The sequence below is a fragment of the Nothoprocta perdicaria genome, unplaced genomic scaffold (genome assembly GCF_003342845.1).
Source record: "Nothoprocta perdicaria isolate Ctin4 unplaced genomic scaffold, notPer1 scaffold_34, whole genome shotgun sequence".
Classification (NCBI taxonomy): domain Eukaryota; kingdom Metazoa; phylum Chordata; class Aves; order Tinamiformes; family Tinamidae; genus Nothoprocta; species Nothoprocta perdicaria.
This window is the reverse complement of record NW_020455577.1, coordinates 4850098-4869712: the sequence shown is the minus strand read 5'-3', so window position 1 is coordinate 4869712 and position 19615 is coordinate 4850098. Positions and strand designations below refer to the sequence as shown.

General features: G+C 43.8%; 2 protein-coding genes across 3 annotated transcripts; both read left to right on the top strand.

The window, feature by feature from the left end:
• Positions 1-1968: 1968 nt before the first annotated feature.
• On the top strand, positions 1969-9722 carry LOC112951231 (pancreatic alpha-amylase-like). Of its 2 annotated transcripts, none has more exons than XM_026043887.1 (11): positions 1969-2055; positions 4113-4328; positions 5114-5260; positions 5485-5682; positions 6743-6973; positions 7568-7701; positions 7894-8016; positions 8112-8211; positions 8293-8414; positions 8510-8635; positions 9498-9722. In XM_026043887.1, exons 2-11 carry the CDS (start codon positions 4161-4163, stop codon positions 9541-9543), a joined length of 1395 nt encoding a protein of 464 aa, XP_025899672.1. In that variant the 5' UTR covers positions 1969-2055; positions 4113-4160; the 3' UTR covers positions 9544-9722. The 2 variants fall into 2 exon arrangements, with proteins under 2 accessions (XP_025899672.1, XP_025899671.1); XM_026043886.1 differs by having other exon boundaries at positions 1974-2055; positions 9251-9672.
• A 3467-nt stretch (positions 9723-13189) lies between these two features.
• LOC112951218 (pancreatic alpha-amylase) lies at positions 13190-17853 on the top strand. Its single transcript, XM_026043870.1, has 10 exons — positions 13190-13357; positions 13879-14025; positions 14217-14414; positions 15098-15328; positions 15916-16049; positions 16146-16268; positions 16363-16462; positions 16750-16871; positions 16981-17106; positions 17613-17853. The coding sequence occupies exons 1-10, from the start codon at positions 13190-13192 to the stop codon at positions 17800-17802; spliced, it is 1539 nt and encodes a 512-aa protein (XP_025899655.1). The 3' UTR covers positions 17803-17853.
• The last annotated feature ends 1762 nt before the right edge of the window (positions 17854-19615 follow it).

Genomic DNA, 19615 nt, shown 5'->3' with positions numbered 1-19615 from the left:
TTGGGGTATCCCATGTTCAGCTGTTAGAGTTTTGGGAGTAAAAAGATGAGAAAATCTGAGGATAATCTGATTTTACTGTAAATCTCTCTTAATGCTGTGGAAACCAAACAGAACCGAAAATAAGGTTGCAGGAGCTGCACTGCACAAGTAGCCACTCTTGGTTTTCCTTGCATAGTCCAGGAAAACTTCTTTTGACAATGTATGAGAACCTCTGAAGAGTTTGATGCCCAGAAGACAGAAAGGAAGAAGTTAAGGGGGAAAAAATAATTAATAAAAAGCAGAAAGCAAGATAAAATAACAAAACCCTGAGCTCTGTGGCCATTTTATTACAAATAATGTGAGAAATGTAAATAAAGCTAGGCTGTATGTTTGCTAGGGTTGTACTGATAGAGAACAAGTAAAATATTCCCTGCACTCTACTTCCATCTATCAAAGAAATTTTCTCGGCTCTGTTGAGAGAGCTGTTTTTTTAAGAAGCGGAAGCAAGCATCTTCCACACCCTTAAAGCAACTTCTTTCTTGTGTACTCATTAATTCCAATTTTTTCCTTTTTTCTTAGGAACATATTTGAGTTTTCTCATTGCTGTTTCGAGTGAAATTACCCTCTTTTTTTTTTTTTTTTTTTTTTTTTTTTTTTTTTTTTTTTTTTTTTTTTTTCTCAAGTCCTATGGGACTGCTTCCTGGATCACATGGAAGCATCAAACACAGGCCGTTTAATTAACTTAATAAAATTTTGCATGTACAGCTGACTTCTGAAGGTAATAATCGAAAATCTTTCTGTAGTCCTGTAATATGAAGAAAGAATATGAAGTCCTGTAATATGAATTAACTCCTGGATATAGCAAAGAACTTACAGTGTTGGAAACTAGAAGCGTTTGTTTATAACCTGTGCAACTTTCCAGAACTTTTGAAAGGCAGAGACAGTGAATTCTTTTTAATACTCTTCAAATTCTGAACAGACCCATGACAAGTTTACATTGATGCAAAATGGGTAACTTGTTTAGAGGGGAGGAAAAAAGAAAAGTTTGATTTATAAGGTTTCTTCTCCACTTTCAGTCTTATGGGTACTTTTTCCTCAACTCTTTTTGAGTTTTCAGGACTTCACTCTATTACAGTGAAAGTAACTTTTGGTATGGAGAAGATAATATTATTTGCAAAGAGGAGGTGGTGTCTGTCCAGAAACCAGGTAAGTTACTTAGGACACGAGTAACTTGAAAAAGCCACCCAGCTATTTAACAGATATTACATCATTTACACGAGTTACCCCTTTTATAACCTTGAAATTTGGCATTTAAAATGGCCTAATGTCAAACTGGGACTCACTTTACTATTTCCTAGGAAATTTTTGATTGTTCTAGTTTATTCCTTTAAATACACCTTCCTAGCTGATGCAAGACTAAGCAGAAAACGTTGCCATTGTAAGTAGTTGTATTGCCTGGAATAATCTGTTGTTCCCTTGCTAATTGGCAGCTCAAATCCTTCGACTGTTGCCTGAGTCTGGTCTGTGCAAGGAGACGGCTCCTTCAGGGGTTCCAGGAGGGCTAATAATTTTGTCGTCGTCCTTGCAGTGCTGGTTGGGTCCGGAGGAGAGGAACCTTATTCCAGAGATGATTTTTATCTCGGTTTAGTTTGGAGCGTGTGGCTGGGGCTGTTGCTTGGAGGAGGTGCAGCCCGCACAGGGCATGCGCTCTTCCCATCGCCCACGCTGGAGCCAGCCTTTAAAATAGAAATTACGAGCGCTGTCCAAAGCGCTGCATTAGGATGGCAGCAGGTGGTGCTGTACTCAAAGGGGAGAATGTTTTAAAAACAAAGATGCAGCCGAATGCAGCTTTGTCTGTAATGAGTGCCGTAACAGGCTTGCAATTAGCAGCGCTTTGCGATGAAGAAGCGGCGCGGCTGCCCCGGCTGGGCCTGTTCTGGCCGCGGAGCCGGCGGCAGGAAGGCGGCCACGGGCCCCATCCCGTCACGTTGTGTCCTGCCCCATCCCGGCGAGCTGCTGCCGGCATCGGCGTCGGCCGGACATGGCGCCGCGTAGGCCCCGCCGGCGCGGCCTGAGGTACGTGGGCGCCGCCGCGGGTCCCTCGTGCGCGGAGAGCCCTCCACGGCCGTCCCCGAGGTGGCTGGGTGCCTGGCGGCCCCCTTGGCGCCGGCTTTGCCCTGGGAGCCTGGGGCTCGGTGCTCCGTGAGCCTTCCCACCTGCGGAGCCGCTCGCCCTGGCGCTTGGCCGGGACTGCAGCAAAGCCTCCTGCACCCTAAACCCTCGCCTAGCCCCATCCCCGTCCTGCCCCAGCACCAGGCCGCCTGCGCACACCAACTCTTGGGAGGGAATATTTAAACAAAAGATAAAATCTGTAATTTGAAATCTCTGAATTACTGGTAAAGGTACCATCAAAAGACTCTGAAAGTGTGTGATCTATGCAAAATTATAAAGCTCGTTCTCCATGCCTTATAGCTTTTGCAATGCTTATTTGAATGCCCGATAATTCTTTATCCTCTTGAAATGAAGTAGTATTTTCAATATCTGGAAGGATCGAGGCAAAGCAGAAGCATGTTCTGACTTCGGGGGGCAGCTTGGAGCCCAAACTGAGCTTTGCTAGGAAAGTGCTGAAGGAAAGATGTGTTGACTCCGACTGTTATTTTCCCTCGGAATGTGTAATTCTTCTAAGTAAAATGTATTTTTTGTGATATTTTTGAATACTTGTTTTAAAGTACCTAGATCTGCTGCTGCTGGCTTGTAATTCTGTGTTAAATTTAAGATACTGTAGAGACTGCCTTACTGTTCCGAGTCATGTCAGTGGATTTATTTTGCCAAACAAGCAGCACTTCAGGTATGCAGAAAAGGGATGATTAAGCCCGATGTTTCCCTCCTCCTTTAAGAGCAAGTTTACGTGGAGTTACTGGCATGCCTGGAGGAGGGCAGCTGCGTGTCTAGCACAGACTGCAGGGCAGCCAAGACGGAGCCGGTTGCCAGTCCTCCCGGGTCCTCGAGGAAACCCCAGTTCTCTCCCCCATTGCTTGAATTTTAATCTCCTTTCCTATGACAATACAAAAAAAAAAAAAAAAAATGCAAATTAATAATTTCATTGAAATCACTGGTTGCAAAACAAGCTCAATTTCTCAGATGATTCAGTCTGACTAAGGCTGGTTGTCCCGAGCAGAACAGGGACAGCTGCTGGCACCAGGGTCAGGAAGCAGGAACTACACGGAATAATTTGCTGTCATTTGCACTTGAATTTGCTCCAAAGAGTGAAGCTTCCTGGCCTGCAAGACAACATTCCTCTGCATGAAATAAAAATGCGAGAGGGTTGCTTTGCACAATTCACCTAGTTTTTTATATGTATAAAACATTATGTATATTGTTTATAACCTGTGTTTTGCTAAATGTTCAAAACCTGTGTTTTGTATCACAGTAGACCAAGGTTTTCAGGGGGTACATCCTCCAATTTTTTTAATTAAACTGTGAGAGGATATCTATCTATCTATCTACAGATAGATATCTATCTATATTTTTTGCACAATGGCAAACCTGATGGCCCATGTTGGTCTCTGACCCTTCACTGCAGTGCCTGGGTTCTCCCAGGAGACCACGCACGAAATCTTGTTATTCCTTCATCGCCCTGTGTTGTCTCTGTGTTTTAGTAGTATTTGGCAAAGAGGAGCCACTTGGAAGAAAGGAAGCAGGTTTTCTGCTGTGTTATTTAGGGAAAGTTATCCAGCCTCTTGTGACATGCTGCTCGTATCTTGTAGCGCATGGTGTGATGACATTAAACTTCCCAAATATTTGAATTTTGCTGACAACTCCGTGTAAAATTCACATAACCTCCCCATGTAATTATGGGGACATTATGAAAATGCTGTTTAATTTAGAAAAAAAATAATAAAATACTATTTCATAAAAATAAAAACACTATATACTAGAGACAACCTGAACTAGACAACGCCTGAACTGTAAATTTAGATAAGCTAAGTTGCTGTTAGTGTAGGAAGTCGATATAGTTTTGATAAAGTTTCTCACACAAATGAGCGATCAAGTGAAGTTGAACAACAAGACAGCAGAGACTGGTAGTTGCTTTGGAACGTGTATTTTGTCACGTGTGTTGTATCCTCTTGCAGGAAGCTAAATGGGCAGCAAGAGCCTTAGAGCTGATCAGAGAAGACACCATGAGGCTCCGTTTTCTGGTGCTGGTTGTTGGGCTGTGCGGGGCCCAGTTCAAGCCCAACACTGGGCCCGGCAGGACCTCCATCGTGCACCTCTTCGAGTGGCGCTGGGCGGACGTCGCTCTTGAGTGCGAGCGCTTCTTGGCTCCTCACGGCTTCGGCGGCGTTCAGGTACCCTGCTGCAGACTAACAGGGAGAAAAATTGCTCCGGAGATGGTCGTTCCATTTTCAGAGCAGTATCTTCAATTTAATGAAGGACGGGTTTGGGGAAAGAGAAGCAGAAATTGGTAAATGGTATAGTAAATGATGACAAAAACATTCCTAAGCAATCATCGTGTAAGGGAAGATTTATTTCATCATTACAAAGGACATATGTTTTGCTCTCCGTGCTATTTCGTTGGGATGAATTAGATTTTCAGATTATCAGCTAAATCCGTATTTACTGCTGTGAAGAATAAAAGAAGGATCTCACTCCATCTCACGTATCTCTGTTTATCTGCTTGATACTATTTAAATTAAGGAAAATGTTTAAGTACTAGGCAAACATAAAATGAAACTATGACAGAGGAAAAAATCTCCCAAGAGAATACTAGGATATTGATGGTTACAAACCAACTCAAACAGTTGGGTTATAGCTGGTTCCTTCCTCATTTTGGGTTCTCCCTGCTGACCTCACTGTGATTTCACGTTCCTCTTTTGAGATATGAGGTCTATGTCACCAGAGATGATTGGGGACGCGTGTCCATGGTTTGTTTTTGCTTGCTGAAGGTCTGGACCCGAGTGTTTCAGCTCCAGTTGACTGTGGTGGGAGCAGAGGGTATGGAGCATCTCTGTGGAGTAGGTACCAGGAGCCTCCTGGATTGAAGGGATCTGATTTTCTGTTCTTATGTTCATTCTGAGCAAACATTAAACCCCAGTCAGTACTCTGTTACCAAGAGACACCCTTTTATTCACAGATTTCTCCTCCAAATGAAAATATTATCATTACTAATCCCTGGCAGCCTTGGTGGGAAAGATACCAGCCCATCAGCTACAAGCTCTGCTCCCGGTCTGGAAATGAAACCGAGTTTAGAGACATGGTGACCAGATGTAACAACGTTGGAGTAAGTGCTTGGAAAACCCTGCATTAGTAGGGCAAGGATGTAGTGGCCAGGAAGTGATAATTTTAATAAAAAAAGTGGAATATTTTAAAAGCAGAACAGATTGTGGGGAGCAAGCGAGCAGAAGGAGGTAGGTAGGATAGAAGATGAGAGCAAGACTATGGTATTTAGTCAGTAGTGCTGTGGGAAGTAGCTTCTCCAAGCTGAAATGTGTATTTATTTCCTAGGTACGCATTTACGTGGATGCAGTTATGAACCATATGTGTGGAGCCAATGCTGGGGCAGGAACCCATGCGACTTGTGGAAGTTATTTCAATGCAGAGACTGAGGATTTTCCAGCTGTATCATACTCTAGCTTGGACTTTAATGATCGTAAATGTAAATCTCCAAGTGGAAACATTGAAAATTATCAAGACATATATCAGGTAAAGCTATAGTTGCAAATGTATTTTTCATGTGTGACTGTTCTTTGCTCCTCTATACCGTCAAACAAAAAAAAATCCCAGGAAAAAACAGCCTAATTAAAAATACAGGTGGATCAAAATATTATTGCTAATATGAGCTCTATTTCTAAAGGAATAGCCCTGTCTTTGTAGATACAGTCAGTGTGCTGAAGTACTTTACAAAGCAGTTATAAAGTTCTTAAACTTTATTTAGGGATTATTCTATGTTTAAAAAAAAGGTTTAAGATTACTGTTAATTGCCTCATTTATTATGTGAATCATTTCTTTAGTCTCAAATTCAGGAGAGAGAGATTAGGATTTCATAAAAGGAAATAATAAGGCTGACATCTGTCAAGCTATCCTCATTTTTATAGAATCTCCTTCTTACGAAAGATGTTGTGGTTTGCAGATAAGAAGACTGTGGGTTCCTGTATGTCAAATTATAAAACTAGAATTTTTCTTAAACCATGTCAGCCACACAGGCTGAGGTGCCTTTCTCCAGGTGGATGTGCGTAGTTATTAAACCTATACTGAATGTAGTGAATACTTTCCTAAAATATATTATTTTGAAATAAAAGCAAAAAAAGGCCGGGAAAAAAGGATCTTAGTATTTAGTAAAGCCTTATAAATCAGCACTTTTTAAAATTTTGAAGTATGACTTCTAGAAGTCCTTCCTTAAAGAACAAATAGAGGCAATAAAGGCAAAGAATAATGAATCCAGTGTTTCAATACACTGGAATAAAAATAGAGCATCATTCGTGCCCTGTACTTGCATTAGAAAGCTGGTAGCAGATTTCATGTTTTGTTTCTCTCTTGTTGTATAGGCTGAGTGAATGCAGACTACTTGATGCCTGTTTTATGTAGATGTATAACTGTCCAAGGCACAAAATATGCATGGAAGATAACAACTGGTGGTGGTTTTGTTCTGCCATTGTATTATAGACAATAAAATATAGAAATATATATTTAGGTCATTGTATTTTGTTTGATAGATAAAAAATATTTCAAATATTTGAATATTCATATAAAAACTGTGTTGCAGGTGCGTAACTGCCGCCTGGTTAGCCTTTTGGATCTGGCCCTGGAGAGGGACTATGTGCGCTCCAGGATTGCGGAGTACATGAACCGCCTCATCGACATCGGGGTGGCCGGCTTCCGCATCGACGCCGCCAAGCACATGTGGCCTGAGGACGTGAAGGCAACGTTAGACAAGCTGCACAACCTAAACACTACCTGGTTTTCCCCGGGGTCTAAACCTTTCATCTACCAGGAGGTAATTCACTTGGTAACCTCACTTTATAGCTGCCTTTTTGCAGACACGGTGTGGATTTGGTCCTGCCCTTGAAGCTGTGCTTTGCTTGACACGAGCAACTATCAACAGATCTGAAGATCTATTGAAACAGATGTTAAGATTTAATAACCACCTTTTAAGTTCTCTAATCTACCTGGCATGCAAAATGACTCAACTGTTTTGGACCTTCTGAGCTGTTAACCTGGAAATTTCAGTGAGATGAGATCTGCTCCACTTACGCTAGTGTCAAACCTTGACCAATTCAGAAAGATGATTTCATACTGTTTTTGTATTCCAAATTCTGTTAAATCAGTTTGTTAGATATTAAGTCTAAGGTACAAATAGCATAGCACATGTTACTATATGACGAATGAAAGAAATGGCATTGGGATCTAGACTAAAGATAAAGTTGGTATGACCCAAGCCTTAATTATGCTGCAGTCATTGGTGAGGGTAACAAGGTAGATGGTGGAAATGAAAATGAAGTGACCACAGCTGGGCTGAGTTAAAAAATAAAATATCTTTAAATGCGTTTGTGAAAGTGGAATAATTTAGTGTTTCTCTTTCCCCTGCCAGGTGATCGACTTGGGCGGCGAGCCGGTCACAGGCAGCCAGTACTTTGGAAATGGCCGAGTGACGGAGTTCAAGTACGGCGCCAAACTGGGGACCGTGATCCGCAAGTGGAATGGCAAAAAGATGTCCTACTTAAAGTAAGGGTGCCCGTCCCGTGGCCTCTGCAGTAGAGTTTTCCCTTTTATGGTGGTGATGGTTTTATGCTTGGACTTGATGATCTTGACAGTCTTTGCCAACCATAATCATTCTATAATTCTACATATATAGAGAGAGTACAGCGGGATGCACAGCTTGATGAGGTGGCCTCAAGCCCTTCTCTTTTTGCCTAGGAACTGGGGAGAGGACTGGGACCTTGTGCCTTCTGACAGAGCCCTGGTGTTCGTGGATAATCACGACAACCAGCGTGGGCATGGGGCTGGTGGAGCTTCCATTCTCACCTTCTGGGATGCCAGGTAAGAGATGCTGTTGTGCATGTGCTGCTGCTTTTGTGGATTTTTGTCCCTGTCCTGATGTCCCTTTCCATGTCTCATGTTTTTTGGTCTTACAGGCTTTACAAAATGGCTGTTGGTTTCATGCTGGCTCATCCATATGGATTCACGCGGGTGATGTCAAGCTTCCGTTGGCCAAGAAATTTTCAAAATGGAACAGTGAGTTTGTAACAGTTGACAATTAAAGAATAAATAAGCAAAATACTTATAATTTGTATATGATTTTTTTTTTCCATCAAGGATATAAATGATTGGATGGGTCCACCTAGCCACCCGGATGGATCAATCAAAAATGTTACCATTAATTCAGATGACACTTGTGGGAATGATTGGGTCTGTGAACATCGCTGGCATCAAATCCGGTAAAACAATATAAGCTGCTACTTTCATGTGTATTTTTCACTGAAGTGGAGATGTTTCAGTAACAGTGAATGGGCTCCATTCTGCCTTTTTTCAGGAACATGGTTGTCTTCCGTAATGTGGTGGATGGTCAGCCTTTCTCCAACTGGTGGGACAACCACAGCAATCAAATTGCTTTTGGACGGGGTAATAAAGGATTCATCGTCTTTAATAATGATGACTGGTAAGTGGAAGAGGAGTAGAACTGGTATCCTTCTACCCAACACAGAAACCTTGTGAGATCCACCAGTGCTTTGTAACAGTTCTGTCTTGCTTCCTGACACTTTAAACTTAGTATTTTCTGCTTTAGCATCAACATTCTTCAGCCCTAGGCAAAAGCAATAACTGTAATAAAATTAGTTTTATTTACATAGAAAAATATATTCTATTAAAGTGGCTTAATTTAGAATAACTCAAATTAAGTAGTACTTTAACATGTATATATTGATCAAACTACATGGTACAACTCCAAAAGCTTTTGAAGGATTGTTTTTGTAGATGGTGGCTAGATGTTTATTCCTGACTATTCAAATATATTTGTGTGAGGCAGTGCTAAGTAGACCTTAGCATGAACTGTTAGTAATTTTCTAGGCTCAAAATAGCCCCCAAAATAGCTACCATCCCACGTAATATTGAGTTGTGGGAGATCAGATTCTGAAGTGTCCAAAGAAGTTCTTCAGAATGCCAACTCCAGAATTAACCTGATTGCAGAGAAATTATCTAATATGATAAAGAGGAGGAAAAAAAAAAAGCCTGTGAAAATCTAAATAATTCTCATTGCATTCCGATGTTTTCCAAGGTACTTGAATGTGACTCTGCAGACTGGCCTACCTGCTGGCACATACTGTGATGTTGTTTCTGGGCAAAAGAAAGGTGACTCTTGTACAGCAACTGAAGTTCATGTTGCTGCAGATGGCATGGCTCTTTTCCTGATTAGCAGTGATAGAGAAGACCCATTCATTGCAATTCATGTTGATGCTAAACTCTAAAAACAAACCAACTCAAAATAACCATTGTGCATCTGTTGTTTATTCTGTATTTTTTAGTATAAGCACACAGGATGGCTTGTCTGGGCTGCTCAACAGTGAATGAACAGTGCTAGAGCACAAGTGTTTTAGCTTGTATTAATGAAATGTGGAGTAGCTGCTACACTGGGACATGAGCTGCTGGTGCTAGTGCACATTGACAAGAGGCAATGTAAGCATGCTTGCCTTTCAAGTTTCTGAATGTTCATTTCAAGCAGTAATAAATAATGTGAGATAGAAACTGAAATGGTTTCGTTTTTTTTTGTTTTGTGTGCAAGTGAAGCTTATTTCTCCTCACTGGTATAGGTTGGATTGCAAAGTAACTGCATCTTCAAAATCATGGAAACATGCCTTTGGGCTGAAACACGGAGCAATTAGCATTGATGCTAAATTGTCATTCAAGTGAAATATGTTTCTTCTCTTGAATATGTATATAATATCTATGCAATCACCTTGTATTCAAGAATGAGTGATTCTCTGGATCTAGCAAATAATAAATGTGCTTCAAAGGAAGGAGCGATGCTTCTCTTAAAGGATTGGAGCTGTGACAAACACCAGGAAGGTTCCTACTGTTGTGTAGGTGTGAATGGAAAACTGTAGGTGAAATGGAAATTAAAAATTATCAACGTGTTCTCTGTGTCAGCAATGATAGTTCAGGTTAACTCTCTCCAGGCATCTTGAAGAAGGTGCCTTCTTCAAGAACCCTTGTTTGATATGTTCTCCTTAGCCTATGTGCGAATGTTTGGAGTGTTTCCACAACATGGCCATCACAGGGGCATTTGTGACACCTCACTAAGGTACCTGCTATTTGTGTAGCCAAGGTAAATAGCAGCGCAGGAGACGCTTATGTTGAGGTTTTTCTTGTTGGGTAGAGAAGAGCGTGGCGGACACTCCCAAGCAACCTGCCTGTTGAGTGCCATCACAAGCAGTCTCTCACCCTGTGCCTTGTACCCTGGAAAGGAGGATGTCAGGGTTTTGAGATGAGGAAGTGGAGAAACCAGCCCTCCTCTCACTGCTGGTGCAAGTCCTTGTGGTCTGGAGCCACCTTCTCCCCAACAGGACCTTGAAAGACAACAGCTGCACTCACTGCGGGGCCGCGCTAAGCACCGCAGGCGCAAGTTAACTCTTTCCTGCTGCAGCTGTGGGGCCTTTCCTGGACCACTGTGACAGGAACAAGCAGTTGGTGGTGGTTGTTCCACCTACTCTCTTCAGCACTGAGGAGCACTCGAGGCAGCCAGACTGCTGTTAGGGATGCCACCATCACGGCAAGGATGGAGCAGCGCTGAACCCCAGGGACTGCAGCTGCTTGGAGGGAGCTGCGGCCGCCCTCGCGACTCCACCTCACCATGGAAGGTAGAAATAGGTTGGCCTGGAGGCCGTGCCGGGCCCTCCGTGGGTGCCAACAGCTCTGCCAACTTGTGGAGCCCCTGGGGACACCCTCACACAGTCACCTCCCAGGACTGAAGGTATGTTGGCTGCTGAGGCAACACGTGAGTAACGTCAATCAGAGTGGGTTTATCTTGTTCATTCATTTGGGTGATTACTATTAGTATAAACGAGCTGGCTTGGGTTACTGGGTAGTTGCTGTTGGCCAAACTTTTAGTGTAACTGGCAAGTGTTCTAGTTGAGCTGAGTTCCTGTCCATAACAGTTGCTGCTTTGTACCATTGTAACGTGCAGTGGAGTGTGGATTTTGGGACAAGTTCTGGAGCGATGCAGCAAGTCTCCTTGCCCCTTCCTGCCTTCCCATGGGAAACCCACGTAGTCTGAGGCTGTACAGTGGTTGGTTGACACTATTTGGGTCTTGAGATTGACCCCTCTCTGTCTTGGGCACATGTTGGTATGTGGGCAGCACTCTATTGGGAAGGTGCTACCACTGCAGCATGAGGTCGCTGGTGTGTTCCCTGGGCTCGGACCACTCGGAAAGCACAGGAGGAGACCTGCTTTTTATGTTTGCCAATTAAAGGCTTGAGCAAATGGGACCTAATTCTGCTTTCCTCCTAGGAAAGAGAAGGAGGTGCACGATATGTGCACCGGGTGATGGAGGTAAATTCAGGGAGAGCACAGGAGAGGAGCTCCCAAGGGTGCTGAGCTTCCTCTACTCCTGGTACAGCAGCGCTGTAGCCTTGCTTACTTCTCATGGATACTCACCAACATCGCTGATTTTCTGGTGAAGTTCTTGAACTTCTGAACTTCTGGTGAAGTTGCTAATAAGCAACTATATGTCACTACTGAGCAAAGAACTGAAATCCTGCTACAAATCAAAGCCAGGAGCTTTTAGAAACAGGAAGTTGAAAGAGGCTCCTCCAGCTCTGGGGCTGAGACCTCAGCTGTTTGAGTTCTCAATGTAAGTTTGCGTTAAGCCTCCAGATCCTTCTGCCACATCCCCTTCTGACTTCTCCTCTTTGCAGCAGCTGAGCTGCTTGGGTCACCCAAGGAGAGGCGAAACTTGCAGCGAATCTCTGTTGGATAGGAAAATACGGGAAGTTTAGATCACGTTTAGACATGTAGTAACAACAAAGTTGCTCCCCACAACTCTGTGGTGAAAATCTGTCACTGCTTTAGCAAGTGTTGGGTAATAACTCTAGCAATATAAACGTGCAGGGAAACAGGCTCTAGTTTCTAGTTCTAGTTTCTAGCGAGTGCAAGCAGCGCTTAGCCCACCATGGGGTTGCAGATGGGGATGCACGCGGCGCTCCCATTCCGGTCTCTGCAGCTCCATGGTGCTGGTGTCCCAGGATGGAGTACATGGGGTGCAACCATCTCGAGCCCATTGCTCTCTTCAAAGCCTTCTATTCTTTAAAGTTGTTCAACTTTTATAGGCTCTGCTGGGCTGAGGTGGGTACACTCCCCCTGGCCACCTCGCTGCCTTGGCTATCGCAGCGAGGCAGTCATGCATCCTGTGATTAGCTCAGGGAAAATCATGTGCATGGCCAAGTGATCTGCTCAGCTGACACCCAGTCAGCTGATCCACGCATCCAGTATAGCCGCTTATCTTGAACGAAGGTCACCTTCTGGTCCCCCTCGTGCTGGGACCAAATCAGCTCTATTTTGCAACACCTGTGACCAGTCACACTCCACCGTCTTCCTGGCGCTCCATGGGCACCCTCCAAGCCTTCATCACTCCTGGGATAATGGATTGGTCACACTGTCCCCGTGATTCCCTGTTTGGTCACACTGTCCCTGTGATTCCCTGTTTGAAGGCACCCATCATGTCTTGTGATTCATCTGCTACTGACTGGCAGTGGCTGATCAGATCCCTGGGTGAATCCCAACAGCTTGATGCCTCTGAATGGTGGTGAGTTTGTTCCTGCGGGGCTATTAAACTTCTGGTTGTCCTTTAGTTGCATGATTTTTGTGTTATATTCCAACCCACCCCTCTGCATCGGAGAACCCACATGTCACATTTTTAATGAGCTTTTCAAAAACGCTGCTGTTAGTAAGACTTGAAAGAGCACCGCTTTGAATGTTGGCGCCGGGCTGCTCGGCTGGAGATAATGTATATCGTTGTGAAAAAGCCGTTTATCTTCAGGTGTTGGGCAATTCAGGAAAGATCAAAAAATGCGGAAATTTTTTTTTCCCCTCAGCTATGTAACCAAACAATAGCCGCCAGCATTTATCTGTGTGAAATCCGCCAGCTGCCGCGGGACCCGTGCCGTCGTGCAGAAGTATAAGTAGGCGCTGGGAAGAGGGCAGCCTCAGGCAGCAGGCACCATGCGAGTCCTCCTGCTGCTCGCAGCCGTCGGGCTGTGCGGGGCCCAGTACAACGCCAACACGCAGCCCGGCAGGACCTCCATCGTGCACCTCTTCGAGTGGCGCTGGGCCGACATCGCTCTCGAGTGCGAGCGCTACTTGGCTCCTTATGGGTTTGGGGGCGTTCAGGTACGTCGCTTCCCAACAGCAGGGACTCAGATGGCTTTGTTGCAGCTAAGTGATAAATCCCGAGGTCTGAATCGGAGAGAGTCCCAGCAGCTGTTATGTTGAAGAGGAGGTGAAGGTAGTGCAAGCTCTTAGAGGCAAATCTAGCTCATGCCAGGCTTGTTATGGTGCATCTCCAGTAGATCAGTTAGTGGCATGCTTTCCTCCACTATTTGTTCCTTGCAAAGCTAGGATTTCTTCTCTATCTTCTTTTCTAATGGCACTTGTGGCATTTCTAATGTCGCTGCTCCACTTAAAATCCTGTAGCCCCTGGGAAATGAAGGAAACTTCTTGATTCCAGCGTGCAGGACAGGCACCTTGCAGACCAGAGCTTATGCTGGGGGAGAGGGAGCTGATGTTGGATTGCAACCTGCTTCTCTTGCAAATCCAAAATAAGCCTTGACGTGGTGCACACATATTTTGTGCTTCAGACCTAGAGTAAGGAAGAATTGGTATTTTATGAAGGTGCCTCTTTTCTGTTGCAGGTTTCACCTCCAAATGAAAATGTGGTTGTAACTAGCCCCAACAGACCCTGGTGGGAAAGATACCAGCCCATCAGCTACAAGCTCTGCAGTCGCTCGGGAAATGAAGATGAGTTCAGAGACATGGTCACCAGATGCAACAACGTTGGAGTAAGTATTTGTAGGACATGTAGGAGGAAGCATTGTTTGGGCTGAGGGAAGTTACTGTTCCCGTTGCCAAAAGAGGCAGGAAATTAAAAAAAAGGGGGGATGGTAAAAAGAGGAAGAACTAAAGGTAAAGCTCTGTCTATTGCTTTAGCACTCTTAGAGACCATACTGAAATGCAGTGACTGCTTTTCTAGGTTCGTATCTATGTGGATGCTGTTGTCAACCACATGTGTGGATCTGGGGCTGGCTACGGCACCCATTCGACCTGTGGAAGCTATTTTAATGCTGGGAACAGGGATTTTCCAGCTGTGCCCTACTCTGGCTGGGATTTCAATGATGGCAAGTGTACTACTGGAAGTGGAGAAATTGAAAGTTACCAAGATATTTATCAGGTAATATTCTCTAATGGAAGTTTGACATCTGGTTAATTGGCCATTTTGAATTATCCCATTTGTTCTCTCCTGTTGTGTAAACACTACAGTGCAGCAAACGCAAGGGCAGAGGTTATCATTGCTTACTGCAGTAATTTATGTGTTTAGGTAAGGTAGTATGGGTGGAGATACACAGTATCATAAGAGGTGAGAACTCAAGAAGCTTTCTCACCCGTTTCATGCGGGCATGCACTGGCATAGGCTTCTGAGCTGAGTCCAAGTCCAGAGAGCAGTTAGGGCTTGTAAGCACAGCTGGCACTGATAAGGAGCCCTGTGGAAAACTGGCAGCAGTGCAAAGTGCTACCCTGCCTGAGTGGGTTGCTCCTTTCTGTGTAGGAAATCAGCGTTTGCTCTTTCTTGGGTTTAGAGCTCTTATTGCATCCTCTTTGCCACTCCACATGCTGTTTCTCATGGTAATTGCTGGGGACAGCAATGCATAGAGATGATAGTGTTCAGCAAGCACCCAAACTTGAGAATCAGGATGTGTAATGACTTTTTCATTGTTTTGGTGCAGACTGTGGAAGAATTCTCTTCTCTGTACCAGCTGGCTGGATTTAGCTAGCTGAAAAGCCCAGACATTTTATTGCAAGGTCAATGTTTTGCAACCTCAAGGAATAACTAACACCTCCAAACCTTTTTGACAGATTCGGAACTGCCGCTTGTCTGGCCTTCTGGATCTGGCCATGGAGAAGGACTACGTGCGCTCCAAAGTTGCTGAATACCTGAATCACCTCATAGATATCGGGGTAGCAGGCTTCCGGATTGATGCTGCCAAGCATATGTGGCCTGGGGACATAAAGGGATTTCTAGACAAGCTGCACAACCTAAACACAAAGTGGTTTTCTTCAGGAGCTAGACCTTTCATTTACCAGGAGGTAATATCTCTTCCCCCAGCCCTGTTCCACTGTGTTTCTCTTATCTTCTTGTCTTTCCATCTTTCCCTTCCTCATGCAGGGCAATGGAAGTAATGATATGGGTTTGATCTTACAAAACAATGAAGACTGAGCTGTGCCTTCTAGTTCTATAAATTGAGTCTTGCACTTCAGAACTGCAAGTTCATGGAGCAGCTCCCTGCAGATTTCTAATAGTCATATGATGGCGAGGTGGTGGTACAGTATGTAATGGCTCTTCTCTGGAGCACACCTTCAAAAATGATTAGTTTTGCCAGCTGTGGTATTGCTCAGCCATAGACCATTGCCCATGGTCTGTGAACCGTTTTTTCCTGCCTTTATTCAATCCTATTTTCACATGTCTACATCATGTTTTATACCAAATTCACAGTTGATTTACATGGCAGAAGCAAATGCCATGCCAAGCAAAGTTAAACACATAGTAGATTACAAAAACTATTTCTCTCAATGTGTGGTGAGAAGTAATGCTACGGCTCGTGCACTATTTTATTAATTTATTTCTACTTTGTTTGGTAGGTTGGCATAAATCCATACTTTCTTTCCCATGGCAGGTGATTGACTTGGGCGGCGAGCCAGTCACAGGCAGCCAGTACTACGGAAATGGCCGAGTGACGGAGTTCAAGTACGGCGCCAAACTAGGGACCGTGATCCGCAGGTGGAACGGTGAAAAGATGTCCTACTTAAAGTAAGGGTGCCCGTCCCATGGCCTCTGCGGTATAGTGTGTATATATATCCAGTATAGCTGGAAAGGGTGGTCTCAAGCCGTTCTCTTTTTGCCTAGGAACTGGGGAGAAGGCTGGGGCTTTGCGCCTTCTGACAGAGCCCTGGTCTTTGTGGATAATCACGACAACCAGCGTGGACACGGGGCTGGTGGAGCTTCCATTCTCACCTTCTGGGATGCCAGGTAAGAGATGCCGTTGTGCATGTGCTGCTGCTTTTGTGGATGTTTGTCCCTGTCCTGATGTCCCTTTCCATGTCTCATGTCTTTTGCTCTACAGGCTTTACAAAATGGCTGTTGGTTTCATGCTGGCTCATCCATATGGATTCACGCGGGTGATGTCAAGCTTCCGTTGGCCAAGAAATTTTCAAAATGGACATGTAAGTTTATAAAGATGAAGATCAATTCTCTGTTCATAGGGATCCAAACAGAACCAGTGAACCAGTCAAGTCTGATTAAGCTTGTAAGTCTTGCATGTTTTCTGTGTCCTGTGCTTTCTACACTTTGTAGAATGTAGTGCTAGAAAGCAGTGTAGAAAGTGTAGTGCTTTCTACACTTTTCTACAAAGTGTGTTCCTACACTTTGGAAATGTGATGTTTTCTTTAACTTTCCTCTTCAGTCTCTGCATTCGCAGTACTAATTGTAAAACTTCTCTTGTTAATGAAAGGATGTTAATGATTGGTATGGCCCACCAAGCAATTGGGATGGATCAACGAAATCTGTTCCAATTAATCCAGATACTACTTGTGGCGATGACTGGGTTTGTGAACATCGCTGGCGTCAAATAAGGTAGGGTGCTCTGGAGAAACATTCAGTAAAAGCAGTTAATTTTGCATTGTGTTTCTCGTTGCTCTAGAGCTCTTGCAGTTACAGTATCAACCGTTCTTTGCACCTCCAGGAACATGGTTGTCTTCCGTAACGTGGTGGATGGCGAGCCTTTCTCCAACTGGTGGGACAACAACAGCAACCAAGTGGCTTTTGGACGTGGTAGTAAGGGATTCATTGTCTTCAACAATGATGACTGGTAAGTGATGGGCTTGAAGAGTCTGAGGGATGTGGGCCCTGGAGAGTAGCACTGTGTCTCAAGTGTAGTCGGGAGCAAAGATTATGTGTTTGGAAGGGGAATATCTTGCAGGGGAACATCTATCTGAGAAGCTATTTCTGTGCCTAGAGTAATGCTTACAGGCTGGAGTAGCAACAGCTGAGAATGAAAAGGGAACCCTCTGAGCGAGCTGGACACCCACAGTAGTGATTGCTCACAGGGTGTGTGTCCTGAGGTGAAGCTCGGTGATTTTGCACCATACTTCTTTTCTAATGACTGTTGGTCTCCTGCCTGGGTTAGGTGCTTGCATTCCTGGTCTAGAGGGCCAAAAGCAGAGGATGGTGGGGAGAGATACAGGGATGAATAGTGAGCCCTTTCCTAGTCAACTGTCCTTCAGAGTAATGAACTGGCATCACATTCAGAAGTGCTTGGGGCTGGTTGCTGTTTTGAGAATCCAGCGTAAAGAGTGTTCTCTTGTTTTCACCTAGGCAATTGAATGAGTATTTGCAAACTGGACTGCCTGCTGGTACCTACTGTGATGTTATTTCTGGAGATAAGGATAACAACAGATGTACTGGAATACAGGTGAACGTTTCTGGTGATGGCAAGGCCCATTTCCAGATTAGTAACAGTGCCGAAGACCCATTCATTGCAATTCACATTAATGCTAAATTGTAATTGAAGCAAAGCATGTTTCTGCTCTTGGCCTTTCCGTCTGCAGTATCTCCAGCTATGTAATTTGTTTGTTTTCAAGAATGAACAATTGCTTGCATCTAGCAAAAAAAATAAAATGGCTTCAAATGAAAGAGTAATGCTTCTTCTCTTAATGGATTGGATTGTGCCTCTCTTGCGTTGTGCTTAGTGGCAAGGTAATGGTAGGATTTAATGATGTGCTGGCAACATGACATTGTCCTTCCCGGGGCAGGAAAGAAAAAAGGGCTTCTTTCCAAGGCCAACACATACATATGCATCACATGTGGACCACCTTGTGGCCAGTCAGTTGTGCACATACCCAGATGCCCTTCTGCACCATTTCCACGGTTCATAGCATGACAATTCAGTAATATCTTGGCTAATTATGGAACCTGATCACCGAACAGGCACCTCCCATGATTTTACTGATAATCCCCCGTTAAAGGTGAGCTGACCACCCTTCCTGAGAGCAAAGTGCGTCCTCAGGAGAAAGCCTTTGGTGTCACTCCATCTGCAAAGGCAATTGCAACAGGCACTGCAGAAGTTACTGCTTTAGAGAGCAGTTTCCCTTTCCTGGGAGGAGGGAAGCTTTCTTCCTGGTAGTATGACTGTTGTGGCCACTATGCAATAGTATACTCTCTGCTGCAAACAAAGTGATGCCTCTTTCTTTGTGAAAACTGTGATTTTTGCCATGTATTTACTGAGTAAAATACATCAGAGTGTATATTCTATTTTTTTCTATATTAGCAGTCTCATGCCTTACAAATAATAGACCAAACCCAAGAGATTTTGAGGTTAAAAGAAAGAAGGATTTTAATAAGACTTTGGTGTTTTCCCTCTAGTTTTTAGTTTTTCAATTAGATTTCTCGCTCTTACATGTTATTCTGTATTAATTTAGCATTGAATGAAATGATTTTAGAAGTCCTCCAAACCTCCAAATTCAGTATGAATTAGGCACAAAAGTATTTCCAGCTTTAAGGATGTGTCATGTAGCTGCCCGGAAAAAGTGCTGACTACTAGCTAAGGTAAACCTTGTACCTTTTCAAATACTGTCAGGTTATCATCCTGGATTTAAAATGAATGAAAGAAAGCTAGGGGATAAGTAGCGATTTTTTTCCCCCCCCTTCAGACTCTGTGGGGCTTCTCTTTCAGAAAACTGTAGCTAATTTTGTTTTATAGGCATCTTTTCAGATCCTGCACTATGGAAGAGCACTTCTGAGCCATTGGTAATGCAGAAGGAACCAACACTTGTGGGGAAGAAGGGGAAACTCTCCCTTTTGGCTTATGATATGTAGGATAATCTCAGGAAAACCTGAGGAAAACCTTAGTAGACACTACATAAAACTCTGGTCCTAGTCAACCCTAGCCAATGCCAGTAGGATGCAACGACCGTCTCCAGTTAATGCAAAGTCTTTAATGCTATGCTTTGGAATAGCTATATTTCATGAACGCCATAATTCAAAGCAAGCAGAAACTTCTATATATAAAGATGCTGCTCAAGCATGGTTTGTTTTGTGCCGTACAACATATGGAGGCATTTAAGAGAAGCAGACTGGAGCAGAAGGAAGATCAATGAGGAGATAATTAATGTGCAATGTAGGTGTGAGAAAAATGCCTTGATTTATTTCACCCAGATGGTCTATATGTATCCATTATTGGCAACGATAGCCCGATCAAGAATCGGCAGAGGATTTAAGGTACAGTAGTTTAAGGGGCTTACAGAGAAAGCCTAAGATTTTACCAATACTTGCAATAAACTTTGTTTTCTTTTTCTAGTGAACATCTAGCTGCTGTCATT

Bases quoted from the DNA above. Each gene is read 5' to 3' on its own strand.
- LOC112951231 (XM_026043886.1), top strand. From the start codon at position 4,161: ATGAGGCTCCGTTTTCTGGTGCTGGTTGTTGGGCTGTGCGGGGCCCAG. The intron at 5,683-6,742 runs GTAAAGCTATAG...ACTGTGTTGCAG, and splicing joins ATTATCAAGACATATATCAG to GTGCGTAACTGCCGCCTGGT. The intron at 8,636-9,250 runs GTAAGTGGAAGA...ATGTTTTCCAAG, and splicing joins GTCTTTAATAATGATGACTG to GTACTTGAATGTGACTCTGC.
- LOC112951218 (XM_026043870.1), top strand. From the start codon at position 13,190: ATGCGAGTCCTCCTGCTGCTCGCAGCCGTCGGGCTGTGCGGGGCCCAG. The intron at 14,026-14,216 runs GTAAGTATTTGT...CTGCTTTTCTAG, and splicing joins CCAGATGCAACAACGTTGGA to GTTCGTATCTATGTGGATGC. The intron at 16,872-16,980 runs GTAGGGTGCTCT...TTGCACCTCCAG, and splicing joins CATCGCTGGCGTCAAATAAG to GAACATGGTTGTCTTCCGTA.